Source organism: Fundulus heteroclitus, chromosome 10 (assembly GCF_011125445.2).
Source record: "Fundulus heteroclitus isolate FHET01 chromosome 10, MU-UCD_Fhet_4.1, whole genome shotgun sequence".
In the NCBI taxonomy this organism is placed as follows: domain Eukaryota; kingdom Metazoa; phylum Chordata; class Actinopteri; order Cyprinodontiformes; family Fundulidae; genus Fundulus; species Fundulus heteroclitus.
In genome coordinates this window covers 126,320-139,087 of record NC_046370.1, presented here as the reverse complement: position 1 = coordinate 139,087, position 12,768 = coordinate 126,320, and the positions used below count along the sequence as shown (strand labels likewise).

The following is a 12,768-nucleotide window of genomic DNA, read 5'->3' as shown; positions in this document are numbered from 1 at the left end:
TCTTAGAGAGCCTGCTAATACTAGTTCCTGTACTTTTCGCTACGGTTGAAACATTAAGGTGTTGCAATCGGAAACGGTCGCCTCCTGCAGACGTCGCCTCTCGTTCTATGCAGTTAGAATTTCTTAAAGGGGGAAACGGGATGCTTTCAGGTCAGTTCGACTCTTTGCAAGTTTGTACCACCTTTCACAACCCAACCACTGTGATCAGCATACAAAGACAGAAAGACGTCAAATAATCACATTTGGGTATAATTTAATTTCACTATAGATTATCTGTTTCTATTTATTTGGTTTGGACCAGTCGGATTTAGTGAAACATGGCAGAATAACTAGATGAAACCAGAGGTTCTGCTGGTAGATATCTTCTATTAGAACACCCATTTACCAGCTGCTGATCTTAAGGGTCACGTTCCAGCACAGGTTGCTGATGGATGGGTGGATGATCAGATGCATGAAGCACCAGCGCTGACTCAGTTTGATGTTGAAGAGCTTCGACTGTATCAGAAGCTCTTCTGGGTAAAACGGCGTTTTTCTCCTTTGAGACTCAGCCCAGCCACCCTACGGAGGAAGCTGTTGTACGAATGCCTGTACCCTGGATCGCCCTCTTTTTCTGGTCACAATCATTATTTTATCATAACAGGTAAGATTTGGAAGGTAGGGGTGGGTGAAAAATTGAGAGCTTTGCTTTCAGTATGGCATTCTTCTATAGAACATGATCATGGAGTAAACAGTCGTTTCTCTCCGTCTGTCATCTCATTGTCTTATTGGACATCGGGTTGTGGGGGTAACACATCCAGGAGGGAAACCATGCCTCTCAGAACCATTCTCCAGTTTATTCTGGGGATATCAAGTGGTTCTCTGGCTTGAAGGGAAACTTAATATCTAAAGGAAGATCCACCTCCACTGATTCCTAAAGCTTCTCCTTGATAATGGAGCTCTTTAAGCTCAGCTCTTTCCATACCTGGAAAGACTGGAGCAGCACCGGCATCCCTGCAGACCAAACCCCAGTCCGTCTATGCATGCACTGCTCTCTCCTACCATCGCTCAGGATCTAAACAGCAGTTTTCTGCAGCAGCAGACTGATTATTAACCTGTATGATATACTACTGTACACCTGCTGTGGACAGCTGCAGGAAATACCTGACTAAGAGTCAAACCATTCTCTGGTGGTTTCAGTGATTGCCCTCAGTTATATCTGCAAAACATTCAAATGACAACAAATCGGACATTTTATTTAGGCGTAACCCCATTTAAGCCATTTAAGTTTTCTCTTCTTCTTCTCATTACAGAGCATGTTTGGTTTTTATCCCTGGTAATACCCCTCAATTAAACAAGAAAGTCCACATTTAAGCCCATATTAAGTTCATATAGCTATAATTATAGTAATCTGTTGTAGCAAAACATGTGTCTGTGTTCAGATATTTATTACCCACAACCCACAATTCAAAGATGTACATGCTGAGAAATTAGTAACTTATTGTTTTCTGTTAAATGCTAAATACACCTTTCTGCTAAAGGGAGCATTTTTATTTCTATTTAGGTTCTAATCAATGTTAGAAAGCTGCTATTAAAATTTTGACAGAAATTTACATCGAAACAAATATTTAGTGGCAGTAAACTTTCTGTATTGCATTCAAAAATTGCACTTCTAATACTGTCAGTATTCCTGAAATCCCAATCCTGATGATCTAATATGTCTAATAAAGCGTCCTAAAATAGTCCTGCTCCACCCCCTGCAGACCCATCTGTCAAAGGGAGCCGGCCCACCTGCCATCTTCCCTCTGAGGGAGTGTGGTACTACCTGAGGGGACAGTGGGGGAGCTGGTGCGGTAAAAGGTTACCGTATCCCCCCCCCCCCCCACCAGGAGGCTGAAACCATATGAAGGGGCTGTATATGTGCTTAGAAGTCAGGTGCTGGTTAAAATGTCAACTCAATGCTCACATAAAAGGCGCGCTTAAAGCGTCAGAGTAGCATCTTTCTGTTCAAAATGTCACCGTAAGACTGACATAAAAAGCAAACAGTTGTCTCTAATGTCCAGTGTTTGAAGTTTTTACCGATTATTGCATTGAAACTAAACATCTGGTCAACTCGTTCTGCTGGGGATTCCAGACATACTGCTCATTGCCTTGGAAAACTATTCACACCCTTTAAACTTTTGAACCACACGCTTGGTTGTGTTGCATTGGGATTTTATGTGAGAGACCAACACAAAGTAGCACAAGGCTGTGAAATAGAAAGAAGAATGATGCATGATTTTAAAATTGTTTTATTTTTTTCTTCACCAATAAAAGTCTGAACAGTGCAGCCTTGATTTGCATTCAGGGAATTCTTTGTAAAGCCACCTTTTGCTGCCGTTCCAGCTGCAAGGCTGTAGCAGTTTGTCCACTTACAAGTTTTCTTTCATGAATAGCTACGTTTACATGGACAAAAGTAGTCGGAATAAAGGGCCGATCGAAAAAACATAATGTAAACAGGATAATCGGAATATGATGATCGGATTAAGCTCAATCGGAATGAAAATGTATCCCGAATGAGAGGGGTGGTTTATGCCGATTAATAATCCGATCATCATTCATATAAACGCTGGTTAGGCTCAAGTTAGTCTGAATGTGGCAAAGTGACCAGAGTGCGCATGTGCGCCCGATGTAAATGTCACGTATTTCCTCATTGTTGAATGGCGGAATGCATCAGGAAGCAAAACTGTTCGACACATTTAAAGAGCTCCAAAATATTATTTATTCAGTAACGACTCAACTGTAATTAGAGCTTGGTGCGAGTCCAGCCTGGAACCTCGGAGGACAAACAAACTCGTATAATACTGCTTTATTTACTTATCTTTTTTTTTTTTTGTTCAACCAAGACGGAAGTTCTTCTTCTTCTTCTGTGTTTTTTTTTTTTTTTTTTAGGGAAATTTAATAACTGCGCATGTCAGAGTGATTCTACTCTGTATAAAGCCAGGTGCATATGCACGCACTTTATGATTGGACTAATTGATTGTATGCCCATATAAACGGTACAATCCGATTATGTTTTGGGTTTTAATCCGACTACATTTCAATCCGATCGTTAAATTCTGTGCATATAAACAAAGCTATTGTTCAGTATTTAGCTCCATCCATCTTCCCATCACCTCTAACCAGCTGTCCTGTCTGTTGAAGATGGGTATCCCCACAGCATGACCCCGCTACCACCGTGGTTTATAGCGGGGAGGGTGCATTAAGGATGAGAGCACCTTTTCTTTTTCACCACATAAAGCATTTTGCATATAAACCCAAAACTCTATTTTGCTTTAATCTGATCAGATGATCCTCTCCTACATAGCAGCTCTTTGGGCTTTCTTTTAATAACTTCTCTCCCTTACATAAAGGCCAGATTTAGAGGGTGCATGACAGATTCTCCCACCTGAGCAGTGGATGTCTGCAGCTCTTTAACAGTTTTCCAAATGGTCGCACTGGATTTTATTTAGGGTAACGTGAACGTTTATGCAATGTGACAAAATGTGGAAAAGCTTTAAGGTTTACTTCAAGAATCTTTTAATGACAGAGATTTATTGGTGAGGCCGTCACATCAGTGCCGCTGCTGAAGCATTCAGTCTTCCTGCTAGTTTAAGTCTGTTGTTTGTTTCAAATGATTGACAGAATTGGCTTTTTCCCCTCACCGCAGGCTTCAGTTTTCCTGCTGAGTCCCAAGATGCTGCTGCTGATGCACCATAGTCGCTGTTGGCATAGATAGGAGCCTATTCCAAAACGATTAAAATGCAAAACAACAGTTTCTTATCCCAAAATATCTGCGCTCTAAGGACAGTGATCCATCCACATGCCTGTTTGCTCTCCGCTGTCTGGCTGTTGCTCTGCCTGGTTTGCAGGGATCAGGAGAAGTCAGCATGCGTCACAGCTGAGCATCTTTGGAAGAGATGGACAGCAGGAGCATTACTATTTGTGTGCTTGTACTTTTCTGTATGACTATATTTTGGGTTGGTGTGTTGCCCCCATTGGAGGCAGGAATGTTCCCCGTGGAGCAGCGCCTGCAGGAACGATCGGTTTTATGCAAATAGTCTCTGAACTCAGAGGACTTTACCTTCAGGGAAATGACTTTTAAAAATATCTCCACTCACCCTTCCTCTCTGCTCTCTTAAGACAGCCGTTTTAAAGTTTGCGATACAACCTGACAGTTGCCACTTTGCATTGAGCTGATCACCAGGTAGTCATCTGAACCACCTGGACTGTCACAACTTGGAACCCTTTAAACCGTCCAGTGGCGTTTTAGATTTTTTTCAGTAAGTTCCTGTTGATGGAAAACAAGGATGCATTCAATGCTGCTTCTAATGAACGCTCTTCTTCTATTTCTTTTCTTTCCAGAGTCTTGGCTCTGCAGACCGGAAGGAGAACCAGCGAAAGAAGTAAGTCTCATCTGTTAACCCGTCGGTTCATCATTCCACCCCAACCAGGCTTCCATAGTGAATCAGTTTAGATGAAAACAGCAAAAATTAAGAATTAATTAATTAATCCTAGACCTGATTCTAGGAACCAAGGCGCATATAGCGTGTTGCTGCAAAAGTAGAAGAAAGTCATTGTCTTCCTGACAAGAGTGACAAAAAAGATTTGTTGCATAAGAAATTCCAAGTGGGTATTTTTATACTAGTTAGCCACTATTGAACTTATTTTTAAATAAGTAAACAACATAATGCATCCTTTAAAAACTACTTGAGTGACGTGCTTTTCTGCAGCTCCTACTGAAATCTGACTCAGCAACATTTCCGCAGGACTCAAACAGTCGTCTGCATGTAAGAAAATCAGATTATCTGTCCTAAAGTGAAACATATTTCCACTCTCATTGATTTGCTACAGCTTTTTACAGTTTTGAATTGAGCGTTGCACTGTTGGAAATGAATGGCATTATTGAGCTCAGTGCTTTCACGCTGCACTGTGCCTTTAAGCTGCTCACTTAAAACCTTATTCCTTTGTGTGGAAATGTAGTCCGATTTCTGTGTTTTCGTGTGTTTGAAACACAAATTGGGATTTTAAGGCTAAACCATAATCCAGTCCGGCTTTCAGATTCTACAGCGGGCAGCTATTTAAGAACCAAAACCTAAATAAATAAACATCTTTACCTGGGAAAATTATTCTTGTGAACACATAAAAGAAATGTAGGTATACTAATAACTTCACTTAACACTCAGTGAACATAAGCAGGTTGACTTTTACATATTTATTTTTGTCTACTGTGAATTATTGTCTAGTGGGACTATCCTCACTTGTGATAATTGTGTTCATCTGGACATAAACAGTAAAATGTAAACTGTTTTATGACCAAGGGTGGCTGGTCAACCACATACACAGATATACTCTATCTCAATAAAAAAGTTATTTTATTAAAAAGAATTGAAATCACAAATATCAGTTTAATTTTACAGAGACAGATATATTTCCCTTTGTTTAATATTATTTTGATGAATATGACTTACATCAGATGGAAAATCCGGATTTTGACCTTTGAATTTCACACAGGACTAATGCAAAAAGGATTCTTGACAGAAAGTATGTTGTATCTAGGTTTTAAAAGCGTCACAGGGAAGCTTCTGGAGTTGTCTGTGGTTCAGGAGTAGCCTAAAACAAAGTGTCCTGGTTCCGTCTGTATGTGCTGGACCTCCAAGCTCTGACCCAAGCTGCAGACTTGACGTCTTCTGAATCTCCATTAAACTACTGAACCTGCTTTGCTTCATAATTCTCTCAAGGCTGCAGTTATCCATGTATCATGTGACCCTTTGTCTACCACACTTTTTCCTTCCACTCAACTTTCCAAAAATGTGTTTGGATGTGAAACTCTGACACAGACTGTTTTTCCTCCTTGATGAGGATAAAAATGACTGACTTTTAATCAACAGTTGAAGCAGCAGTCTTTCTCATAACTGTGTAGGTCAATACACAACATTTCTGTGTTAAATTATTTATTTTCATTTCTTTTGCTGTTCTTATGAAATATTCTGATGCTCCAAAAGAACGAAATCTCAGATTTTTTAGCTGTAAACATAATCATCAAAACAAAGAGAACTAAACATCTCTCTTTGTGCAATCTATGCAATCCATGCCTACATTAAAATCTATTTAATGTAGGCATGGATTTTTTTATGTAATTACAGAAGTTTTTTTTTTTTTTTTAGCTATTTCCTAATTTCCTGAAACACCTATAAAGGACATTAAAGCTGCTGAAATGATGTTCAGCCATACGTAGCTCCAGAACTGCAACATCTTGTCTTTGTTTTTAGACCAGTGTATTTATTAAACTCTTCTATCATTTGTTTATTTATTCATTTATCGTTTAATTAAATCACTTTGATTATCACAGGGTATTTTTACTTACTGGTATTCTCTGAAAGTTTTTTTTTTCTTTTCTTTAAGAGCATTATTCTGTCTGCATCTACTTTTCTTTAATAACGCGCACCCAGAGTAGCAACAGGTGAACAGACTTTAAGGGTATTATGGACACATGTGTAATGCATGTTGATGTTTCTGTGTTTATTTTACTTAATTTGCAACTTCAACACAAGCGGCTCTCTTGTTATCTGGCTCAATCTGTTCAGAGTTTATGTTTTGACTCAGAAATGTGAAAATCATGGCCAAAATATCTGCATTCCTGGGTATCTTCAGTGGGCTTGGATGCGATCTTGAGGTTGTTGATTTGTGGGGCATGTACTGTATAAATACGACTCACAGATGATTTTTTTTTTTTTTTTGTCACGTCTGGTGATGAGCATCGTTTGCTGGCACAGCGAGCGCTTAGTGTGCCGGAGTCAGAGACATCTGTTGCCAGGAGACAAGCAGCTATAGGGAGGATGACAAGTAAGAGGAGGTTGCCTGGGAATAAATGGCATAGACGCTCTACTACATGCTGATTTAAAACGCCAACATGTGAATGAGTGGAAATGAACACAGCAGTAAATATAGCGAGTATTATGTGAGCACATACTCACTTGTATTTACTTCTCGTTAACCTTTGGCAGAATGTAAAGCTCACAGTTATGGCATGGGGGTTTTTCAACATGTCCAAGCAAATGTGTGCCAATGTGGCTTGGCTGCAGATCCTGTCATGCATGTCCCAACACCAGATGTGCAGGGCAGATATGGCAATAGCAATGCTCTGGTGTGTTATGTATTTATTCCTTTTTAGGCTTTTGAAAGTCAGAGAACATAACATTGTTCATAAATGAAACATAAATAAGTTATAATCTGCTTTGCCATCGTTTCTGAGAGCATATTAGCAATGTTGAAACCATTTTACAGCACACTGAGAGCCTTTGGAGCCATGCATCTGGTTGACTGAGTTGGGAGATGAGGATACAGCAGAGTTTAGAGTGCAGTGATGCTCTAGCAAAGTCAACTGCCCAGCTTTTGAGGTTAATTCAATTCAATTCAATTTTATTTATATAGCGCCAATTCATAAAACATGTCATCTCGAGGCACTTTACAAAGTCAAATTCAATCAGATTTTACAGATTGGTCAAAAATTTCCTATATAAGGGAACCAGTTGATTGCATCAAAGTCCCGACAAGCAGCATTCACTACTGGAGAAGCGTAGAGCCACAGGAAGAGTCGTCTGCATTGTACATGGCTTTGCTGCAATCCCTCATACTGAGCATGCATGAAGCGACAGTGGAGAGAAAAACTCTCCTTGAACAGGGAGGAGAACCTCCAGCAGAACCAGAACCAGGCTCAGTGTGAACGCTCATCTGCCTCCACCCACTGGGGCTTAGAGAAGACAGAGCAGAGACACAGAAAGCACAGAAGCTCACATTGACCCAGGAGTACTTTCTATGTTAGATGGTAATAGAGGATGATCTGCCTCCCCTGATGATGTCACAGCTAACAGAATGCCAGACCAGGTGTACCTTCTATGAAGAGAAAAAAGACAGAGAACTAAAAGTTAAAAGCTGAAATAACAACAAACAATGCAGAATGGAGAGCAGTAGGAGAACTCAGCAGAGTGAGAGAAATAGACCCTGATGTCCTCCAGCAGCCTAAGCCTATAGCAGCATAACTATAGAGATAGCTCAGGGTAACATGAGCCACTCTGACTAGAAGCTTAGTCACCAAGGAAAGTTTTAAGATTAGTCTTAAAAGTAGACGGGGTGTCTGCCTCACGGACCAAAACTGGGAGTTGGTTCCACAGGAGAGGAGCCTGATAGCTAAAGGATCTGCCTCCCATTCTACTTTTAGAGACTCTAGGAACCACCAGTTGTTGAAAAGTGCTATATAAATAAACTTTGATTGATTGATTGACCAATATACCTGCGTTCTGAGAGTGAAGTCGTCTGTTAGGAACATATAGGAAATTCTGATTGCTGATATATGAAGGGGCTTGATTATTAAAGGGGCCATGACTACAAATTACATTTTTTGGAGGTTTCAGGAGTATAATATGGTCTGTTGTGCACTGATGAGGCTGTGTGAATGTCAAAACTGAATGTCAAATGATCTGCTCAGGGGCGGTCAGGTTTGTTGCTTTGCTCAAAAACGCTCCGATCAGAAAACCGGTTTCTTTCTACGTAATTCATAATCTCCAATCAGAGCGCACCATCAAGTAAACAGCCTGTGTTGAATCAGGTTAAAGCCTTTGGGCAGCTTGGCTTCGTCTGTCCGATATCCTTCAACACAAACACTTCAACCAGCCATAAAATCAGAATATTGATTTGTAATGGAGTGTTGCACCGAGAAGAAGGGAGGCGTTGATGGAGAAGGAAAGTGTTGCTGGGGGGGGGGGGCACATTTTACCGGTTTCCCAAATATGGTTGTAGCCAATCAGAGTGAATTTAACTTGATAGAGCTGCATATAATTATTTTAACCAACCCTTTTACTTGGGAAGAATATTTGGCCTGACAACACAACAAGCTGACATTATTTAAACGAAATTCTTTGGAGAATTTACATATGCAGCAATATAATCTACATGAAGTCTGTGAAGGGAAGCTAAAATAGGAGAAATTTGATTGCTCTTTTTAATTTTCAGCAGAACATTTGTTGCAGCATTTTTGATCAGCTTAAGGCTTTGAACTGCATTTTGTGGACTTCCTGATTGTAAAGAATTACAATAGTGCAGCGTTGAAATAACAAATGCATGGACTAGTTTTTCTGCGTCACTCCTGAACAGAATGTTTCTAAGTTTGCCGATTTTCCGGAGGTGATAAAAGAAAACCCTGGAAACCTGTTTAATATAGGATTTAAATGACATGTTCTGGTAAAAAACAAAAATCAAAAAAATAACCACAACTTTATTACTGAAGACCAATTTAATGCCATTGAAATAAAGTGATTAAGAAGTTTCTTTTTCAAAGACTCTGGTCCAAAGAAAACCCAAAAAAAATTTAAGTCATCCAGGTTTTGATGTCAACAAAACATGCCTGTAGTCTAAGTAATTGATTGGATTCAGCAGGATTTATGGATAAATAATTTCTATTTATCTGACATCAACAAAGAATCTGTCCATTTTCATTCTGTTCTCTTGTAATACTTGAAGACTTTGGTTTAAAATATACCTCTTTCATCTATAGAAAACAGTTAATAATGTTCAATAACATGGTCAACTGTTTAGAAAATTTCTTTAAATAAAAAATAACTTTCTGATATCTTCCAATCTCACCTGATTGTACCAGGGAACCCCTGGGACTCCTTAACAATCAGCCTTGGCTAAAACCTATTGGCCCCTCTTTAACCTGGGGCCAACGGTTGGCTATAAAATAAAAAGATAAACACTGACTCAACACATGCCGTTCTGTTTTACCAACCCAGTCTCACTGAAAATCGTGCAAAAAGTATGCATAAAATATACAATTTTCAATTTAAAATTTTATTTATATAGCGCCATTTCATGAAACATGTCAAAGCACTTTCCACAGTGAAATTCAATCAGATTATACAGATTAGGTTATAAACTTCGTTCACGTTCTTTCCTTTTATTAATTTTGCTGAAGAGTTCAGAGCGTCTCAGAAAGACGTGAGCAGTCACGTTGCGCTGCTAGGCGGTTGCCAGCCTAATCAAGTATGTGAACATTTACAAAGTAATGACCTATTTGAAGAGTTTCCATCTTATTTTAAAGAACAGAACTACTCTGTTATTTAATTATAAATCAGGAAAAGCAAAGATCTCATGTGAGGTACCTCAAAGCTCTGTTCTCCTGTCGCTTTTGTTTCACATGTACATGACGTCAGTAGCTCAGATTATGGAGTACTACATCTCATATGCTAATGATATAAAACATTACCGCGTCACCATTTGACCATAAGCCACTATAGTCAGTAACAGAGTGAGTTTGTCTAAAATATCAAAAAGCTGATGTGTCTGCAGCAAAAATAGAATATCTTCTATCATCTAAACTCAATAAGGATCAAGACCAAAGAGACGGCAAAAAAACTTTGGGATCTGATATTATTAAACCTCAGAAACAGTTTTATTAATATAATTATTTGAATCATTTGTGTAATCCTTTTTGTTTAAAATAGGTAGTTTTGTATTGTTTTATGTGTTTTCTCTTTCTAATGCACTTTATCTCTGCTCCTTTGTTTTTCTGTGAAGCATTTTGAATTATCACGTGGTCCTTTTCTTGCTGGGTTAGTCCAGTATTTAATAAATTATAAATATAAAGAATCCCAAAAATGTAGAAATCTCACCTATAATTCATCCTGATTGTATAATATTTTATAATAATATTAGATTATTTCCTAGTTCTGTTTTTCTTTCTGATGAGTGGATTCTCATTATTATAACTGATTATAACTTCAGATGCAAACAAAAAGTACTATGAAGAACCTCCAGCTGATATAGTTTATTTGTTGGAGAGTATGAACAGACTTTAAATCGTCACTTATCAAAGTGAGTATAAAATGCTTGCAAAGCAGATATTTGGGCATGGCCAACAGCCGTAGGGATGAAGTGTTCGTACGTTCAGTCGTGCCAGTGAACGTTTCAGAGAAGACGTTAGCACGGGAAGTGCAGTTATGGTTCAGTGAAAAGTTATTTTTCTAACCTTGATGTCTGGCCCCTGTTCTACCTTCCTCTGTAACACGAACACATTATAATTATGTGGATGCTTTAGCAAAACAATGGCTGTCTCTGCCTGCTGAGTCCTCTGGCCTGAAAGTCTGCTCTGGGAACTTCTCAAACAACCAACCCGGCCACATCAAATATCACAAATTCTCTCACACACACAGTTACTTATTCTGCTGACATAAGTATTCCCTCTTTATGTAATAAACCAACATATAGGGTAAACAATAAAGCTCTAAAAAAAAAAAAAAACACCCTTTGTTTTTGAGAGCATGTGTTCTTCCAAAGATAGAAGAGAAGCTGCACAGAGAAGTCCTGACAGCGGGCCAGTGGCAGTCTACCGGATCCCGCCAAGTTCGCTCCCTCTCCTACCGCTATTACAACTGTTGTAAATACGCCTCAATATATGTTTACAGTGGGATCTCAGAACCCTGGGAAAGAAGCGGGATGAAAAGAAATAGAAAAATGTGTTATTAATCAGACAGTGAGACTGTAAGGAATCCCCATCATCTCATTTCCAGAGTAGCCTTGAATTGCATCTCTGTATATGTGGATGCGGTGGGTCCTCAGACTGTAACCTTGCACTCTGTCTGCTTGGATGCAGACTTTATCACTCAGCTTGTTTCTAATTAATGTTGAAAAGCAAGAAGAAGAAAAAAAAAATGACGAAAACAGAATCCTTCACTGAAATCAACAGCAAAGAGCCGAAGTAAATCGTTGTGGTTGAGTAGTCAAAGACTGTGTCGGCTACGCACTGAAGAAAATAGAAGAACATCAGTGATGTCATCAACGTTGGATCGTGGATTAATTGTGGGAGGCCTTTGGTTTATGTGTCAGTAGTAACCACAGCAACAAGCAGCTACTGCTGAGAGGGGAAAAATGATTCAGTCATGAGAAACATGACAGTAAACCAACAACATGTTCCAGGTTACAGAGTCTTAAAAGAAAGAAAACTTTAACTACAAAAAAAAATGCAGCTTTCATTTAGGCTGCAACTATAAAAGAATGTTTGCATGTAGACAGACCATTCAAATGAGTGATTTGTAGGTTTATAGAACTTATTAGATTTTCAGACAGCTGTAGAGCTACAATTTCATTACATAAATGTTGTTTCTTATTTTACAAAAACCCGGGAAAAGTTAGTCGTTTTTTTTAAAGGCGCCCAGAAAGTCTGAGTTCACAACTTAATCCTAAGCATGGCCTGCTGTTAAGTTTTAAGGTATAATAATCATTACATTTAAAAGTTGGGAATGTTTGTCATACTGTCCTTGTAGTTCAAACTCCTAGACACACAATGGGTGTGTAAAACCAACGCAGTCTCACTGAAAAATGTGTTCTATCCACGGTGGTCCACAGGGGAAACGTATTATTGTTCCTGACATTATTTGTCTGTATGCATAAGGCTGGGATTTTTGATCCATGTTCATATATAGCTGTTATGATGCATTCATGAAAGCAGACCATAAAGATGTTTTTTTTTTACTGAAAGTGCTGGTCATGGTCATTCCAAAAAAAAAAAAGTAAAAAACCAAGCAACTGGACTTGTTTTCCGTAGTTGAAGACGTTTCGCTTCCTCTCCAGGAAGCTTTCTCAATTCAAAAAGTGCAAATTGCAAATTCAGATTGAATTTAATCTGCCAGTGTTCGCTTTCCAAATAACATTTACAATTATCTCATCGTACTGAAGCGAAAGCAAGCGAAAAGTTGCTCTGTTGGCCTCGCCCCTCCT

The 12,768-nt window shown here is 39.0% G+C and overlaps 1 protein-coding gene across 3 annotated transcripts in view; it reads left to right on the top strand.

The window, feature by feature from the left end:
* LOC105926602 (ankyrin repeat and fibronectin type-III domain-containing protein 1) overlaps positions 1-12,768 on the top strand; it is a 212,641-nt gene that overhangs the window by 129,934 nt on the left and 69,939 nt on the right. For all 3 annotated transcript variants that reach the window (XM_036141705.1, XM_036141704.1, XM_036141706.1), the window contains one exon: positions 4,360-4,400. In XM_036141705.1, coding sequence (XP_035997598.1) covers positions 4,360-4,400 — 41 coding nt within the window. The remainder of the gene's footprint in view (positions 1-4,359; positions 4,401-12,768) is intronic.